Below are 18,678 nucleotides of genomic sequence, written 5' to 3'. Positions count from 1 at the left end.
AAATTGAATAATACATTTATAGACAATCGAAAGTACGTTGCAATTTTTTCTAGTTTTTAAAAAATAAAATAGTTAATAATAATAATTCCACACATTTATAAATATTTATAATACATAGAAGTTATTTTAATATTTTAATTTGGTAAATACTATCAGATATTAAAAGATATTTTTGACAGTGACTAACTGTAAACGGCGCCCGCATACGGCCTATAGGCCCATTTCGGAAATTTCGGATCCATTTGTTGTCGCCGTTCGGGAAAGAAGAAAAGCTTAGAAAAATGACAAGACATCAAAGAAATGCCACTGCTGGTTCTGTATATACTTATCACGAACGTCAAAAAGATGCAGGTATGAAGTACTTAATCTTTTATAAACTTAAGTGACTCAAAATGCTGTACAATTCAGTTAAACGCATACAAATTAGAATCTTTTTTAGGCTGGCTGATCTTGTCTTTTCCAAGGCCGGTTTTGAATGTTTCTGCTCGCGACCCGTTTTGTCGTGACTAAGCATGTTAGGGGCCTAGCCAAATAATAGTTATACTAAAAAGTACAGCCTCTGAAACAAAACCTTCCTTACAATTACAGTATACCTAGCTAAACTATTAAAACATTGGATTCAAAACGTATTACTTTATTTTTTATTTTATTTTGTGATTTTTCAAAAATATTTATTGATTGATTTTAAATTTAATAAATTTATGCATTCAATATAGTATTAAACTATTATATTATGTTATTAATTTACCATATTAATATTTTAAAGCTACATCTGGTTATGGGACGAAGCATGCCAGGCTGAGTAAAGATTCTGTCAAAGATTTTGATTGCTGTAACTTGACCCTTCAACCCTGTGCAAATCCTGTGGTAACGTAAGTCATATTTTAACAAAATGTTGTTGACTATCATGTTAAAAATCATTAAAAATATTGCTAAATTTGAATTTGTTGCCAATGTATGTTAATTACTAACCATGGCATCTAATTTTATAGCTCCATGTACTAACTGACTTGACATTTCTTTTATACAGTGCAGGTGGTTATTTGTATGATAAAGAAGCAATATTAGAATACATTCTACAAAAGAAACAGGAGTTTCAAAAGAAAATGAAAGAATACGAAAAACAGAAGAAAAAGGAAGAAGTATGTCATCATTGCATCATATTAATATAACTGTAACTGCTTGGGAGTTTGGTGTATATAAAACAAGCACAACCTTAGTGCTTAATCTTGAGGACTTCTTTTAAGTCAGGAAACTAGTAATAATTATGTGTTCTATCTTTAATCTGACTTTTTAGGAGGAAGAATCAAATACTTTAGAATCCAAAACCGAAGAAAGAAAGAGAGCTTTTGTAAAACAAGGTACTTTTCTTTTTTTTTTTTTTTCTTTTTTTATATATTTAGGCAAATTGCTAAGGATAACCATAAGCGAATTCATTCACTATCCTTCTTATCCGTTCACAAGACAAACATATACACAAGATGCTCTACATAAAGAAAGTCTTATTACAAGTCATTGGGAGTGGAGTTATAAATGTCCATTAAAAAAATACCAACACTGACAGGACTTGAACCCAGGACCCTTGGATTTGTAGCCAAGCATCATAACCACAACACCACTCCATTAAGTATTCTTGTACATCAATTGAAGAGTTACATTTTGATAACTAGGAAGTTTATGAATTATTATTTATCATTTTATTTATTCTTTAATCTTGTGTTTCTGCTTAATTTTTTTTAATATTCAGAAAGCAGTATTGTCAGCAAGCCAATTAACCCATTTACTGAAGCGCCATCTGCCAAGAAGCAGAAGTTACAAAATGATGTAGACTCTGTTCCAGGCACTAGTACAGTACAACCAGATAGATCAAAACAACTACCCAGCTTCTGGATTCCTTCTCTAACACCACAAGCAACAGCAACAAAATTAAAGAAACCAGTAAATATTACGAGAAACTTCAATATTAAGTATTAAAAGTTTTTAAAACCACTTTTTCTCTCCTACCACTGGACAGCAAACAACCCTTTTTGGACAACAGAACATTGTATAATAGGCAGACAGTAACATTTAGTATTGTTACAAAAATAAAATTTGAACTTTTTCTTTTGCAGGATAAAACTGTGTATTGTCCAATGAGCCAGAAGCCAATCAAAATGAAGGATTTGATTACGGTAAATTTTACACTTGCTGACGAAAAAGACAGTCAACCTCTGGTTGCTAAGAAAGTGCGCTACAAATGTGCAGTGACGCATGACATTCTTTCAAACTCTGTGCCATGTGTTGTTTTAAAACCAAGGTATTGTTTTTTTATATTAAATTACTTAGCTGCGTAGCTATACTAGATCAATTTACCAGGCAAAATAGTGCAGAACTGCAAGCCTAGAAGATCACATAGGTTCAAATAAAATGTTTAAAAAACAAATATCTCTGCTCAGAGCATAATTCAATTTCTTTTATTTCGGAAATATTTCATTCATATCAAAAAACTTACAAACAGAAAAAGAAAAAATAAATTTGCAAACTCTAAGAGCTTAAATATATATATATACATAATGAACAATGTAATGTTATTCATAAAATAATTATGTACAGTAATTATTATTAAAATATATTTTCTTTTAGTGGTAAAGTTGTTACACAAGAGTGCTATGAGAAATTGATCAAGAAAGACATGTTAGACCCAGAAAGTGGAGAAAAACTAGAAGAATCAGATATTATTACGCTTAAAAGGGTAATATATGCTTTTATTATACTAAGAATAAATATGCATAAAGCCCAAAATTAATCATCCCTTACTTATTTGTAATAATATGAATCCAAAGACAATGCTGTGGGTATTAGTGGCTAGATCTCAATGGAGATATAAAATAAGCAAAAAGCTAAATCAAAACGCAAAAAGTAAAACAGCCATAAAGATTAGCAGAGCTTTCGAGCAACACTAGCCCTTCATCAGTGCAAGGTTAAATATATATATTAAGATATGGCACTGACCAGAAAGATGGATGGAATTGAAAACTGACCATCATCAACTGATCATGTTAAGTGAAATAGAACACAATACAATTGAGCTGATTAAAATATCTAGAACAATTATGTTTACATACTGTATAACTTACAACATTGATGTATGATTATATTGCAGGGAGGAACAGGATTTGCAAGCTCAGGTGTTGAGTTGGCAGCAAAGAAGGCCAGGCCTGTAATGATGGCATCATGAGTGCAGTTTGTATACTTTTAATTTCTCAACGCACTTTTCAGAGAAAAAAGTTGTTTACACATTTTGTATGACTTACAACACTGATATACGATTGTATTCTGGGGAGGAACAAGATTTGAAAGCTGAGGTGGTAAACTTCCTCTATTGAATACAATATACTGGTTTTGGGAACAATCATGAAGATTCATACAAAATAATACATATTCAATAATGTTCTTTCATATTTCATGTCATTTATTTATTAAACCATCATGTACAGCAAATAAATGAATAAATAAAATGAAAGCACTCAGAAACTGAGTGCCACAGAGTGTGCATGTTGATATTTCGGCATATCTTTTATTTGCGAATTTATCAATGAAACCAATTTTCTTGAATTTCAATATGCATGTTCTATAAGTATATACCTATTTACACCGAATTAAATGTACAGAATAACTTAAATTTGTAAGCGCTATCATGCTAACAAATATTTGAGGTAATTGTTGTGTAAAATGCCATGTTAGAAGGCCAAAATGTATGTCTTACAATTTCAAGAGATACAAGCTTAGACCCAAGTCCTACAGTTTTGGTATATAACAGTATATATATAATATGGAGAGAGTTTATCAGGTGTGTTTTAAATCTTAATTGTAAATACTGTATTTAGATAATAAAAAGCAAAACCTTATTGTTTGTGTATACTCTTTGTTTTATAGTCATTGTGGTTTTGTCAATCTTTTTATACATGAATTTTGATAATTTTCATAAAAACATGTATGCATAATCTTCAGATTATTTTAGGGTCAAAGGTTATGATAATAACCCACATGGTCAAGTAGTTGTCACAATTTTATATCAGTCCAATGTTTGACTTAGGCTTTTGCCAACTAATTATACTGTAAAAAATAATACTTTGTTTTTATATACTGTTATTAGTTCAGACTCTTCAGTTGTAAGGAAAAATACCACAGTACTTTAGACATGTACTGCAGTAACATAGTATGTACATAGTACTTTATAGATATGTGCTGCAGTAACATAGTATGTACATAGTACTTTATAGATATGTATTGCAGTAACATAGTATGTACATAGTACTTTACAGATATGTGATGCAGTAACATAGTATGTACATAGTACTTTATAGATATGTGCTGCAGTAACAAGTATGTACATAGTATTTTATAGATATGTGCTGCAGTAACATAGTATGTACATAGTACTTTATAGATATGTGCTGCAGTAACATAGTATGTACATAGTACTTTATAGATATGTGCTGCAGTAACATAGTATGTACATAGTAGTTTATAGATATGTACTGCAGTAACATAGTATGTACATAGTACTTTATAGATATGTGCTGCAGTAACATAGTATGTACATAGTACTTTATAGATATGTACTGCAGTAACATAGTATGTACATAGTACTTTATAGATATGTGCTGCAGTAACATAGTATGTACATAGTACTTTATAGATATGTGCTGCAGTAACATAGTATGTACATAGGACTTTATAGATATGTGCTGCAGTAACATAGTATGTACATAGTACTTTATAGATATGTGCTGCAGTAACATAGTATGTACATAGTACTTTATAGATATGTACTGCAGTAAACATAGTACTTTATAGACATGTACTGCAGTAAACATAGTACTTTATAGACATGTACTGCAGTAAACATTGTACTTTATAGACATGTACTGCAGTAAACATAGTAACTACTGAGTATTCCTGTCAATCTCACTTCAGGTTAAAGCTTCACCAAATAACTCTTGATAGATGTATTGTGGATATTTTGGATAGCTTATTAAATAGCCTGGCAAATTGTTCAATTTAGAATTCTTGTCTGAATAAATTGGAAGAAATCTTTTGTTTGTTTTACCATTCCTTTTGAATTCATCTTCCATAAGATCTGCAAAAACCCTAAGAAAAAAAAGAAACAAATTTAAAGTGAATTTTTTTTTTTAAATGCCATCTATAAAACTGGCAAAAAAAGACAAAGAAGAAATAAAATTAAAATGAATTTATTTGTAACAATAAAAATGCCATCTGAAAAATGGTCAAAAGTTTTTTTAATTTAGTTTTAGTTTTGTTGATGGGTCACACTATTTCAAGTGACCTAATTTGCATATTAACAGGTGGTAAATAACACACAGTGGGCTTGGTTGTCTTTTGTTCTGCTCATTAACAGTGAGGCAGCCATGGAGAAAGGACCTCCTTTATTTGTCACCAGTTGCTCAGAGCCTGATGTATTTTATTTATGGAATTTATTTACCACTTTACTTGTGGCCATAGGATTCGATCTTGTTGGGAGGGAGGATAATTGGATTTATATACTTGGATCACTTCCCTGCCATTTAAAAAATGCAAGTATATTGCTACTACTAAATTAATAGTTTAACATTGTAAGAGTATTTATAAACAAGTGTGTGGTAAACCATGTTTCTCATATTCTTTTTCATTCCTACTGAATTAAGGCTGAAAATCCGGTTACTCATAGATTAACTTTCTAAAGAATGAACAGGCGCAATGCTGGGGAGGGGAGGCGGGTGGCGCCAAGCACTCATTGGAGGCCCACTAACGCCTGGTAGTTGCATTGGTGGGTTTAGCCAGTGAGCGCTCATAGCTGACCATTGAGCAACTACAATAAAGAAATATTCAGTGTTTCCATACCTTATATGCAAGTGTTTGTTTTCTGCCTTGCTCTCAGTTACTTCTTTAATGTATTCTTTTGACAAATAACACAGCAAGTATGAACACTAAAACAAGACATATATAATTATTTAGTAAATAATTTGAATTAGACCTAATGATGCTGTATTTCATTTTTCTGTTTTCATAGACTAGAAACTTAATCTTAAATGGTTACTTAGTTTACCATCTACCACATTAAATTAAACTTTTTAGGTCAACACCTTATAGTAACTTAGTTTACCATCTAGTATTGCACTTTTGAACCATCTACCATCTTGTATATAAATGTCAACACTTAAATGTACTTAAAATGTGTCTGTTAATGATATATTTATTTCATTTTCAAACAACTTTTTAAGTACCTTGCGAAAAACTCTTGTCAGTTTTCTCATAACTTCCTTCTCGCCGACTGCTTGATGACGTTCAATGTTGGGTGAGGGTATGTCTGTCATCACCTTGTAACCACGTGCTTTCATGTAGTTTGCAGCAGTTTTAATCTGGTGTATAGCATCTGATGCAAAGGTTATTAAACAGTCAACTGCAATTTAAAAAAACCATGAGAATTATTCAATAATGTGTGTCTAAATGGATTATATAATATTTGTTTAATTCAGCTACTGTTTTAGGTTTATGTTAAAATAAATTTTGCACCCAGGAGGACGATCAAAGCATATTGATCGAAACGTCAAGTAACTCAACAGTTCTTTTCAGAACTAATATAATTCAGCTACCATAGTAGACTATATAAGGCCTCCATAGATTGTTACATAAACATTATTGACAGTAACACTATTGGAGGATCCAGGAGTAGGCTAAATGAACACTCAACCTCTTTTCATCCTTGTGTAGCGATGGTAGCTACCCTGAAAAAAATCCTGTATCCGTCCCTAGCCAGTATAATTAAATTTCAAAAGTAACTTACACTTTTTGGACTTGCTAGATCGTTGTCTAGATGACGTGGAGATGTACCTTGGAACTTCACAATTGTTGTTCTCCTTCTCTGATTGTGTATAACTATGTTCATTATCAGTCAGCCTATATGACAAACCTGACACTAAGCCTACTGCATCAGTGGGCAGCAGAGAGTCTTGGTGGAGAGACATGACACTGGAACATTTTGAGGACAGTATCGAGCAACTGCTGCAAGGTGTTATGCTTTCTGTATTTTCTTCTAGGTCGCTTACTGTCGAGGATGTTCGGTTTGATGCTGCCGTGTTTAACCCTTGTCTTGTACGAAACCTGCTCTGCCTCTTCGTTCTATATCCTCTTTGAAAGTATCCAGGTTGAGAGTTAGCAACTGATGACAGGTGGTTGACTACTCGTTGGTTTCTTTGAAATGCTAGGTTGTCTTCTGGTAAATAGGCATTATTTAAAACCCCTCTGCAATTTGGGCAGAATGACTGTATATGATGATGCCGGTATTCATCAAGAGGCGGAGGACTATTCGGACTTTCTTGTAGAGACCTTCCGTAGAATCTGCTGTCTAGTTCTGCGTTGCCCCTTTGATACCCCCTACTTGACAAGCTTCCAGGAACAGATTCAATGTCTGATGTTTCGACTGGTATCCTACCATTATCTACAACTACAGTAATTATTATATTATTATTATTTATTACTTTATATTACAAAGTTTAAAATGATAACATAAAATACCATACAAATATTGAAAAAAATATATTAAATAGAAACATACCGTCAGGCAAATTTAATTGCTCAGCAGAGGGATTTGAACGAAGTCCTAGACCAGAATATTGGTACTCTAAATCACCATGAGATGCAACCTCTTCTCTCATATATTGCCAATGACCAGTACCTTCACCACTGCTCCAACCATTAGCAAAAGCCATTGCACTCTGAAACAGTGCACAGTTTTATATGATCACACTAAAGAATATATATCAGTACACTTATACATATTTCTGTAATAGTACAAAGTTCAACGTGTAAAGTTAATAAACAAATATTGTCAGGTTTTTTCTTTTCATGGCTAAATGTCATTCCTTCATCAATCAATTAATCAATCACTTCTTCATTCATCAATCATGTTCTCATTCCATTCAGTTTTTTTTTCAGTTTGACAAAACATTTGCTCTTTAATTTTTGTTTTGTGAATAGGTAGGCCTACTGTGTACACAAAAGTTACTGAACTAATCGTTATAGTAATACATTATTATGTACAGTATTGAAATTCATATTACAGGTATTTCTATTTTATGAATGTGGAGAATACTGTATGTAGGCAGTAGCTAACCAACGCCTTTTCGACATATTTTAATGCCCGTTTTTTCTCTGGGCCCCGGGGTTTAGCCAGTGAGCGCTCATAGCTGTTACGCCACTGTATGTAGGTGATAGTCCAAGATCCAATATGCTACTAAATAGATTTTCAATTTATTTGATCGATAAGATCAATAAAACTACATAATAATAAGTTTATAGCAGGGTATAAACGTAGATCTCGTGTACACCAGCAGTGAAGTCAACTGATATTAAGTATCCAGAAATGACGGCCAGGTGTCTTCAGAAGAAGTAACAGACAAACAGTAACAAAAATATCATAGAGGAATTAGTAATTAATTCCAAGTTTGTTTGCGAAGTTTAAAATACATTAAATAGGCTGAAATTTATGCCTGACTAGCCACAATTGATAATACAAAACTGTTTCAATTACTGTGACTTGTCATTTTTCTGGTAATAAAGGATTCATATGCAAATCATTTTATTGTAGATACAAAAGGTTATCTTGTGGTTTTAGTGTATTTCACTACTGAAAGCATGGTAAATGTAACAAAGACATTGGTACTTCTGTAATCCTTACATAACAAAATGGTTATTTTATGATGGCCACTATAATTTATATTCAAAATAATCTTTCAATTATATTAAAATACAACAAATAAATTGATATATACTGATTTAGGCCAAAACGGAAAACGTTTTATCGTGATTATGAATAAATATATTTTCAATTCTGCAAATGAATGTAGGAGGGAAGAAAAGAAAGTAACTTATGCATGCCATAGATAAAATAATATGTAAAAGATTAAGTTCAGTATATAACTGTTAAGCCCTGGCTCCACCATCACTCCCAACATTTCAAAATACTGTAGCAACATACCAAACTACCAAAATAAAATATATAATAATATATAAAAATTGATTCTCTTGATTTTATTATACATGGAGGACCGCAAAACTTGGAAATCTAGCTATGCTGATATCTGATTGATGAAGATGGTCGACTGCGGTTGATATAATTATGATGATGATGATATCAGATTTATTAATTTAGAATTAGTGAATAAAATACTGAAAGATGAGGGCGTAACAATTTGATCTCTGGTGCGCGTGCATACAATTGACTAGTGCTGTTCCACCATAACATGTGGAGAGTGTTAAAGAGTCACTATCCAATCTAATTTGAACAATACCATGAAAGCCCCAGTGGTCTAATGGTTAGGATCTGCATATCAATTGGAAGGTTCCAGGTTCGAATCTCGGTTTTGGTGCCTTTTTCTCATGGTCACAGATTTCCTCACTTTATTGTTTCAAATTTAATTAATTAATTTAAGTATATCACCAGGCGGTTTAGAATTTATTCTGCGACTGATGTTTACATATAACTTGCACTGATGAAGGGCTAGTGTTGCCCGAAAGCTCTGCTAACTTTTCTGGCTGTTTTACTGTATCGTTTTGATTTAGCTTTTCGCTTTTTTTTTGTTTTTGTATCTCCATCGAGATCCAGCCACTGATACCCACAGCATTTTCATTTTTTCACTAATTTGCCTTTGGATTTATATAAATATGTAAATATATAGAATTACAGCAAGTCATGACTACCTTGCGTTTGTAATGTAGTAATTCTGTTTTGAAATTTGTAGCAATGTCAAACTGAGCTGTTTGCCTGTAGCCTGTGAATCCTATAAAGCAAACAATATCTAACTAAGCACATTTACATAAAGAGGTTTATTTTGAATAACTTCACAATCAAATTCAATAAACTTACCTTCATACAAACGTCCAAAGTGAAACTAAACTAAAATGGAGGCGTCGCACCATCCAGGCATTGGAAATGACAAATCTGTCCTTTGGAAATTCCAAGACGAAAATAGCAGAATATTGTATGCACCCAGGGCCATTGCACTAGTGTTATCAACTGTATATATCATTTGACAAACAGTCAATGACGGAAACCAAATCCTTTGTTCCGGATGATAGAAGCTATACGTATACTATTATAAGCTATACTATTATTATGTAAAAACAATATTTGGTTTTCAACTTTATACTTTCAACAGCATACACAAAATGCAACAATCTAATAGACATTTCAATACCTTTTTAAAGTTTAATGAATTTCCAATCATAACTCCCTACAAATCATTACTTGTAATTGTAGTTGTGACTATTAAAATTGACAATATATTACAAATAATACAATAATACATTTCAGTTAGATTAGGATATGATTTGTGTTTTTTTTTCAATTTCAATATTTACAGTTTATCATGATTCATAACTCACATATTTCAATTTAACGGTGGAGGTCATGATCTAGTGCCTGTATGTTAGTTTAAACAAAACACCATGGAGTTTAAATATATGGTTTTTTTTTTACTAGAAGTTGCTTTTATGAGAATAATTGGTTGTTGTCACCTCACCATAGTATTTCTTTTTCAGGGAAATATAAAAATACATAATTTTCATAATATGTACCAGCAAAATAAGTTAGTCTGTAGTACAGTGATCAATTTCATAATTTACAGTATATCTTATTCATTGTTTAATATTTATGCAGGAATCATTACAAAAACAGGAACAAGGACGTGAGAGAATAGGCCAGATATTCTGCTCAACCTCCTCTCTACTTCAAAATGTTGAAATAAATGCATTTGATATCTCAATGATGTAATCCCCCATCAATTGTAAAAATCAGCACTTTATTATTTTACACCGAATAAGAATCAGCGTTTTTTCTGGTATACTATTAACGGTGTATCTGTTGCCTTGCACGGTTTTGGTTTATTTCCAATAAATTTCCGTAATTTGCCAAAGTTTCGATTCTTTTTCAATTTTGTCCTGATATGTGCAACATTATTGCTGTGCTCCGTTTCGGGTGTGTAGTTACGGTTTTTCCTCATTATAGAAAGTGGTTGAGAACTTGAATCTGAGCCTGAACGAACAGCGTCATCAACATGGACATTGTCAATGTGCGCATTGTTAATGTTTAGTTGACGCGATTCTTCTATTCTCAATTCTCTCAGTCTCATGTGATTCTCGAGCTGCAATTTTTCCAATTGCAACTTCTGCAGCTTTTCCAATTCTTTGGCTAATACTCCCTGAAAGTGTTCATAAGGTCCCAGAGGAGGATTGTCCAAATAAAGCGGGAACACTTTTGACATTCTCGCATCAAGTAGATATGGAAGAAAACGTGAGTTTACGTTGCTCGACTCAGCAAATTCCTTTGCCATAAGTTCATTAATGAACCTGTAATATAGAAAATATAATACATATATATATATATATATATAAATCCAAAGGCAAATACTGAAAAAAATGACAATGCTGTGGGTATCAGTGGCTGGATCTCAATGGAGATACAAAAAAAAAAAGCGAAAAGCTAAATCAAAACGATAAAGTAAACAGCCAGAAAAGTTAGCAGAGCTTTCGGGCACACTAGCCCTTCATCAGTGCAATATATAATATATAATTTTCTTTTATTAAATATCAAATGAAAGTGGCCAGAGTAGGAGATAGATAAATTGTTACCATAAAGTGTTAAACAGTCTATTTTGTGCCTAGCTTACCTTCCGAGACATCTACCAAATCTCGAAAAGAAATGATTGGTGGTATAGTACTATAGTACCATTTAGGGGCAGGCTTCATGGAATATACCATTGTCTGATAGGGAGTGTTCAATAAATGTCTATGTATTCAAGGTACGTGTATAGTTAAATATTGGTAAGCACTACAACACCACTTCTAATTTGTGTACAACTACTACTTATTTTAAACATAATGTAATAAATGATAATGTATTTTTATAGCCCAATTTAATTCCTTTATTGCTGCTGTTAACATTAATAACTATTTGTATAGATTCAACTACCTAATGAATCTGTCTGTAATATCTGAACATTTATAGGTAATTAAAATGGATGGAACGTGACAAAAGGCACACTCAAAAAATAAAACAAATATTTCATCATTTAAGTTTGGTTAAGTCAAAGTCCAACACATTGTCTGTGCTCAATCATTAACTGTAATCATTAAATTCCAATTCTCGTTCTGTGACACGTGCCGTCATTCACGTCATGACACTCTCTTGACGTACCATTATAAGTAGATTCGTTTATGATTTACCATATCATATCAATAATCCTTTCATCCATTCACTATCTCGCTAGCCTTTATCACTAAAGTTAAATACATTATTTGGTTAGTTGGTCTAATCGTCACAATCATCCCGCTATCTCACAGTCCCAAAACTAATTACCAAAATTACCTTGTATTTGTGTGCAATTCTGAACTTGGTTTCATTCCTTGTGCTTCCTTTACGTATTCTTCGTCGATTAAACAGATAACAAAAGCGGCCTGGAAAATCAAAATAAATATAACATCTCATTTATTGATAACATATTTATATAAGTGGGAAGTGGGAGAATGGTATATTGACCATTACACTACTGTGCCTTTGATTAGGAACTATACTGTACACTTATGATATGATAAGCTTGTATTAATGTAGTATATTTTTAACAATTGTTTTTTCTATTGATAATAGTACCATTAATTGTTTGTGGCGGGAAGGGGGGGGGGGAGGGGCGACGGGGGGTGGTGGGTAGGTAGTAGTTTTATATTTGTGTTGAAATTTGTTATATTTACCATTTCATTCATGCTAAAATATTTAATAAAACTGCTTTGTTTAGCCAGTGTAATGTACTTTTATTTTTCAATAATGTCGGTGAACTACTAAAGCTCTGTCTACACTATCAAACTTTATGTGACAAAAAAATATGATATGGCCATATATGGACATGATGATGTCACATCACTACCATATTTGAGCACATCACTACCATATTTGGGCACAACACACCTTTAGAATTATACAGTAGTACAAGGAGGATGTCATTCTACAGGAAATAATATTGGATTATGTCTAACCCTGATTGAGGATGTTGATCATATCAACAACAATCCATATTTCAGGATTATTTTATACAATAGGTTTTCAATGTAGTATGGTGAATTCATTATGTAGTTATTCAAAAGAAATTGAGATGATCCCTTATTGTAAATCTGTAGAGGATCCTAAAAAATGTTTTTGTGGATGACCCCCAATGAAAGTTGAATCCTTTTATGCATTGATTCTATGGAATCCAAATAATGCATATACAGTAAAATGATTCAATATTTATTGACAAAATATAGAACTTCCTGTATTTATTTACATACCAAATAAATGTAACAAACACTTGTGGTACATCATGTCAAATACTAATATAATATTTGGGGTACTTGATTTGGACTTTAACGAATATTTTGAGAATTAATTTAGTATAAGAAAAAGCTTGTGTTAAATAATTGCTATTTGAACGAAAAATTGGTTTTCTGTTGTCCACAAAAATGTAAAAACAAAAAAATTTGTTTTTCATAGGAATGAACCTCTTCATAAAAAAAAATACACAGTCAAAATTTGATTTATTTTCAAAACTTACTAAGCAAAATCATTGACTTATGCCTTGTCTACACTATCAAACTTTGTGACATAAAATGTGATGATGACACATCACACTTTTTTTGGTCAAACTAGTTTGATAGTGTAGACAGAGCTTTAAAATCATTTTTTTTTTAAAATTTAACCTCTGTAGGGTGATACTATATTATAAGAGCTCAGCAGATTATTACTCACATCTTTAAACTTTTCGTACAACTGTGCTTGTTTTGCATTCACATTCCAAGCCGATGCTTTATTTTGGTCGATTTGAACTCTGTAACCACTGTTGATATGAAGACAAGCAGCAAAATCGTTTATCCGACGATCATGCAACATTGAACTGGAGTATGACAATAAGATTGTCGGATCTAATGAAAGAAGATAAACAAATGTTAATTTATGTCCAGTTACAACTGTTCCATTTACTTATCAGGTGTTCTTTTATCACTCAAGCGAGTGTAGGGACGTAACGCAGTGGGAAAAGGCTCCTGGTTTAGCACTCCTAAGGGCCCTCCATCATTGTGTAGTTGCATTGGACTAATCATGCTCTGGGGCCCTTAAGCTCTGGCCCCTGGGTTTAATGAGAGCTCATAGCCGTTACACTACTGTTTGGGTGAGAAATAGGTATATGTACATCTCAGTATAGCATATTATTAATAAATTTGTGTAATATTACTTACATTGATATATGCTGGAATAACTGCTTAGACTTGTCGATGGTGAATACGAGTTTGATGATGGTGTGATTGGTTGAGAGGATTGACCCGAAGAATACAATGATGTGATTGGTGAAGAACAAGTTGAGGTTGACGGAGTGATAGCATTCTTACTCGGCGCACCCAACTGTTTTTCTACATTTAAAAAATAAAATTTAAATACTGTATTACTGTACATGTCATAATAACATGCAACTGTACATAATGTACTAGTCAGTAACCTAGTGGAACTTTAGCTTGGCACATGCTTTCTAATCCTAAAGTGAAGGGTTCATTCCACTCTGTAGTCAGTAGTCTATTTGGTATATAGGTATGTTTTTAAAGTAAATAAAAAATACTAGTACTATTGTAAATTCCAAGGCCATAGTATAAAAACTGGTTTCTATTTCCTCAAAACTACAGATGCGGTATACAGATTTACGCTTAGAAAAATATTATGAATTATGCAACAACAAAAAAAACAAAAACAGGCATGCACAATATACATCTTGACATTTCACTCTCCTTATTTCATATTGACCTAGCTACTTACAAATTGTTATGTTTTTTTTACTTAATAACTTTCCTTTTGATCGTTATAACATAGCTTAAAACAACATTAAGAATGTCACAAAATGTACATTTGGTGATAAAAAGAATAACTTCAATCATATGAAACCTAAACACCACCTGTAGTTGTGCTGTTAACATTTTTATTTGTTACATAGCTAAAATTATTGGCATAATAAAGTGTCAGATTTCAGTATTTACTGACTGAATGAGGAAGCAAAAGTATATACAGTACAGTATCAAAAAACGGAAGTAAATTTAAAATGTACAGTACAGCTATATATAAAGTATAATTGGAGATCAATAAGCACTTTCCATAAAAAAAAAAATTCAAGTTTGAAACTTGCTACATACTTAATACAGTAGTTGTTTACTGATTAATATTGAAACATAGGATAAAGAAACATAGGATAAAGGAAAATTGTGATATTTTCTTCACATAAAAGACAATATGTAACTAATGATTTTAGCTGTAGGTCCAGAACTTGATACAGAATTAGTGTATAAAAACACACAACAAGCCGTTTTCAACCAGCTCAATCCGTTTCTTGGTTAGCCTGATTTGGGTTGCGAGCCTGATTCCTGCAGCTTCTTTTGTAGACATATTGACATGATTAGCGTAATTTTTTTACCTTGATATAATCTTTCAAGTCCACGAATTGCACGATCGCATCCAATTTTCTTCAGAATTTTAACAAGATGACCAGTTGTTATATCAGAATGAAAATCAAGCCATTTATCAAACACAATCAAGGTCGGTGAAGACGGTTTACTTTCAATCTCCTAAAAAAAATAAATGTTTTTGTGGTTATGGTTCAAATCTTCAACAATTCACCAGAATGATAACTAGACAATTTGGTGACTTGGTTAGTTTACTCTACTATTAACAATGGACCCCATTGGAAATAATCTGACTTGTCGATTTTATGGGTCGTCCTTGCATTCATTCACTTTGGTTTTATTCTTATTTGAAATCCCATTTTTTCACAGCTAAAATGAGATTATGAACTACTTTTTGATATCTATTTTTTACAGAGTATTAATATTACAGTATTAGCACTCCCTTGTTCCTGGATCTGTGAACAATTTTCTAGGATACATTAAAGATGTATTGTCCCCCAAAATCATGAAAAATAAAGATTTTTAAAATCGGACTTTGAATAGGCCATTTTGCAGTTTTAATGAAGTTGTTCACTTCCATAAGAAAAAAAACGGGGGGGGGGAAAAATTATTTCACCTATAAAAAGACAAAATTAACAGTTAAATTACCCAAAAACTCATTGTCTTCCAGACAATTTGACCATTTTTTGCTTTAAATTACATTTTTCTCAGGTAAATAAATTTTTTTCAGACCCAATTTTTTGTGAGAGTGAATAACTATTATGTGACATTAAAATAACATATTCAACAAAAAAATTTAAAAACATATTTTTTTAGGGGGACAATATATCTTTAAGGTAAGGTAAAATAACTTGAATTGTATGTTGCACTCACTGAAAATACTGCGTTTCAGTTGTAAAGGCTTTTAAATTGAGAAATACTGTTAATGAACTCTGTATGCTTTTAAAGCAGAGAAATGCATACAGGTAACATGTAGACAGAATTTAATGACAGATTTACTACATAATTGTCAGATAAATTAAGACTTATTATCAGCTAGTTGCAGATAGACAATTAAATTCTTCCTTTAAATCCGGAATTGTTTATACAACGGAAATCTTTGATTTTTCAGTTCCCGTTGATTGAATGCATACAAAGTCTCATGAATACTAATGCATGGTTTGTCTGTTAGCTTTTGTTTGTTGGTTCAAAGTTCAACTTCATAAATTCTATTTTTGTAAGTGCAAGAATCATGGTTAGTGTAATTCATGGTTGATAAATCAAGTTGTTTTCCGTAAAATAAATAAAAACTGTTTTCCAACTACCTGTACTGGGTATGTTATCTACTGTATGTTTCTAATATCTGTATGTATATTAAAGAAAACATACTTCACATAAAAGATGATTTTTTAGAATTAGTGTTCAACCAATTTCGCAACAAAAGATTTAATTTTGAATACAAACTTTTCTATTAATTTTAGCCAAAAGGCCAATTTTAGTTGGAATTTCATTTTCATTAAATAAATATATCATTTCAATAAGTTAAGTTACAAACTATTTATTAAAAAGCAAAATAAAAATTATTGAAGGTAATGTACTACTATTACAGTACAAACTGAATTTTTATATTGTTATATTACACACTTATCAATAGTGTATTGCTGTCATTTGGGAAGTGACTAAGTATTGTGGTATTTAAAGCAATTATCTATTGGACTTTTCTACGAATTGAACATTGAATAATAAATTTGTATGACAAATTACTCAACCAAATTTAACTGACAAATTTGATTTCATAAAAAGTCAAATTCATTATTTTTGTTTTAATTTATAAAATCGCTTCAATTTATTTATTTTAACAATATTTTATGAGGGTGGTCCATCCAGCTGAAGCTGATCATTAGGGACCCTCACAAAAATACAACATGACGAGACATAAACATGTAACAAAAATTAAATAAAAATAAATAATAATAATAAATATAATATATTTTTTAGCTCTGCTAACTTTTCTGGCTGTTTTACTTTATCGTTATTGATTTAGCTTTTCCCTTTTTTTTTTGTATCTCCATTGAGATCCAGCCACTGATACCAACAGCATTGTCATTTTTTCAGTAATTTGCCTTTGGATTAATATAATATATATAATAATTAAAAATTTATAAAAATAAAATAAAATACAAAAAAATTAGAATAAAAAATTAAATGAATTAACTTAAATTGGCCATCTCAGAAGAAAAGATAGGAAAAAGGAAGCAAAACAAAAGATGGTTCTTCAGCAAAAATTTGAAGGAACAGTAAGATGAAGCAAGTCGGATATCTAAAGGAAGAGAATTAAAAAAAGTTGGAGCATTGAAGCTAGACTTTAAATGTTAAATTTTTTTGTCATTTTATTTCATGAAATACATTGTGTTACTGATTACATTTATAAGATACTGTGAATTTGAATTCTTCCATCCAGTAAAAACATCAGTAATTTCTAAATAATATATAATTATTTTATTTACCAGAATGTTGTCAAAGGTGGCACCATAGGCATAACCAGCAAATTCACGCCATGTTTTTTCTTCACACTCTGCCCTGTCAAGGTGTTTTGACAATTCTTGCATAGCCAGTGGGCTTAATTCATCTATCGGTATATCTTCCATAATTTAATCGTCAGTATCTGAACAAACAAATTTAGACAAATCCTTTAATAAAACGTTAATAAAAATGGGCTAGGCCTAGCCTAAAATATTATAATTTTAAAAAAAAATTATTTTAATGAAATGTAGGAATATCTTTTACTTTCACTATCTAAAAAGAGGCCCGAATATACTCTTAGTAAATTGAAACCAATTTAAAAATGTATACCACCTTCATTTACAGCGAGTACCTACCTACCTAGTCCTAAACTGAGCATGTTTGTCTGGAGATCCGTTTGTCTGAGGTCTAGTATAGCCTAGGCCTAGCTAAACAAAACATACTCTTGTATATTATAACATAAATTAATGTTTACTCACCACTTGATAAACCCCATATTTTATCAAAGCAATACATCAACAATCGAAGAATTAATTAACCACTAATATTGCAATTTTATTGTAATAAAAAAGCAACACCCGTGCAAAATTGAGCCCGTCATCACCGCGCTGTTTACGTTTTAATGATGGTGTTGTGTGTGAACTGAACTTGGTACGGTTGATTGCGCAC

General features: G+C 31.6%; 3 protein-coding genes across 3 annotated transcripts; 1 reads left to right on the top strand and 2 right to left on the bottom strand.

The window, feature by feature from the left end:
• The first annotated feature begins 129 nt into the window (after window positions 1-129).
• Window positions 130-3,897, top strand: LOC144849052 (nitric oxide synthase-interacting protein-like). The gene is made up of 8 exons (XM_078706016.1): window positions 130-351; window positions 767-872; window positions 1,031-1,142; window positions 1,298-1,361; window positions 1,748-1,938; window positions 2,112-2,296; window positions 2,623-2,731; window positions 3,143-3,897. The coding sequence occupies exons 1-8, from the start codon at window positions 282-284 to the stop codon at window positions 3,215-3,217; spliced, it is 912 nt and encodes a 303-aa protein (XP_078562142.1). The 5' UTR covers window positions 130-281; the 3' UTR covers window positions 3,218-3,897.
• Window positions 3,898-4,676: 779 nt separating this feature from the next.
• Window positions 4,677-9,913, bottom strand: LOC144848436 (uncharacterized). Its single transcript, XM_078705169.1, has 7 exons — window positions 9,908-9,913; window positions 9,742-9,821; window positions 7,598-7,757; window positions 6,827-7,486; window positions 6,267-6,442; window positions 5,884-5,969; window positions 4,677-5,133 (listed from the first exon to the last, which is right to left on the bottom strand). Exons 3-7 carry the CDS (start codon window positions 7,749-7,751, stop codon window positions 4,956-4,958), a joined length of 1,254 nt encoding a protein of 417 aa, XP_078561295.1. The 5' UTR covers window positions 7,752-7,757; window positions 9,742-9,821; window positions 9,908-9,913; the 3' UTR covers window positions 4,677-4,955.
• A 327-nt stretch (window positions 9,914-10,240) lies between these two features.
• LOC144849047 (uncharacterized) lies at window positions 10,241-18,637 on the bottom strand. The gene is made up of 8 exons (XM_078706008.1): window positions 18,548-18,637; window positions 18,489-18,511; window positions 17,994-18,151; window positions 15,519-15,669; window positions 14,302-14,472; window positions 13,817-13,989; window positions 12,407-12,495; window positions 10,241-11,388 (listed from the first exon to the last, which is right to left on the bottom strand). The coding sequence occupies exons 3-8, from the start codon at window positions 18,132-18,134 to the stop codon at window positions 10,866-10,868; spliced, it is 1,248 nt and encodes a 415-aa protein (XP_078562134.1). The 5' UTR covers window positions 18,135-18,151; window positions 18,489-18,511; window positions 18,548-18,637; the 3' UTR covers window positions 10,241-10,865.
• Between the last annotated feature and the right edge of the window lie 41 nt (window positions 18,638-18,678).

Source organism: Antedon bifida, chromosome 7, assembly GCF_963402885.1.
Source record: "Antedon bifida chromosome 7, ecAntBifi1.1, whole genome shotgun sequence".
NCBI lineage: Eukaryota > Metazoa > Echinodermata > Crinoidea > Comatulida > Antedonidae > Antedon > Antedon bifida.
The sequence above is the reverse complement of the archived record's forward strand: the minus strand, read 5'-3'. Positions and strand labels throughout refer to the sequence as shown.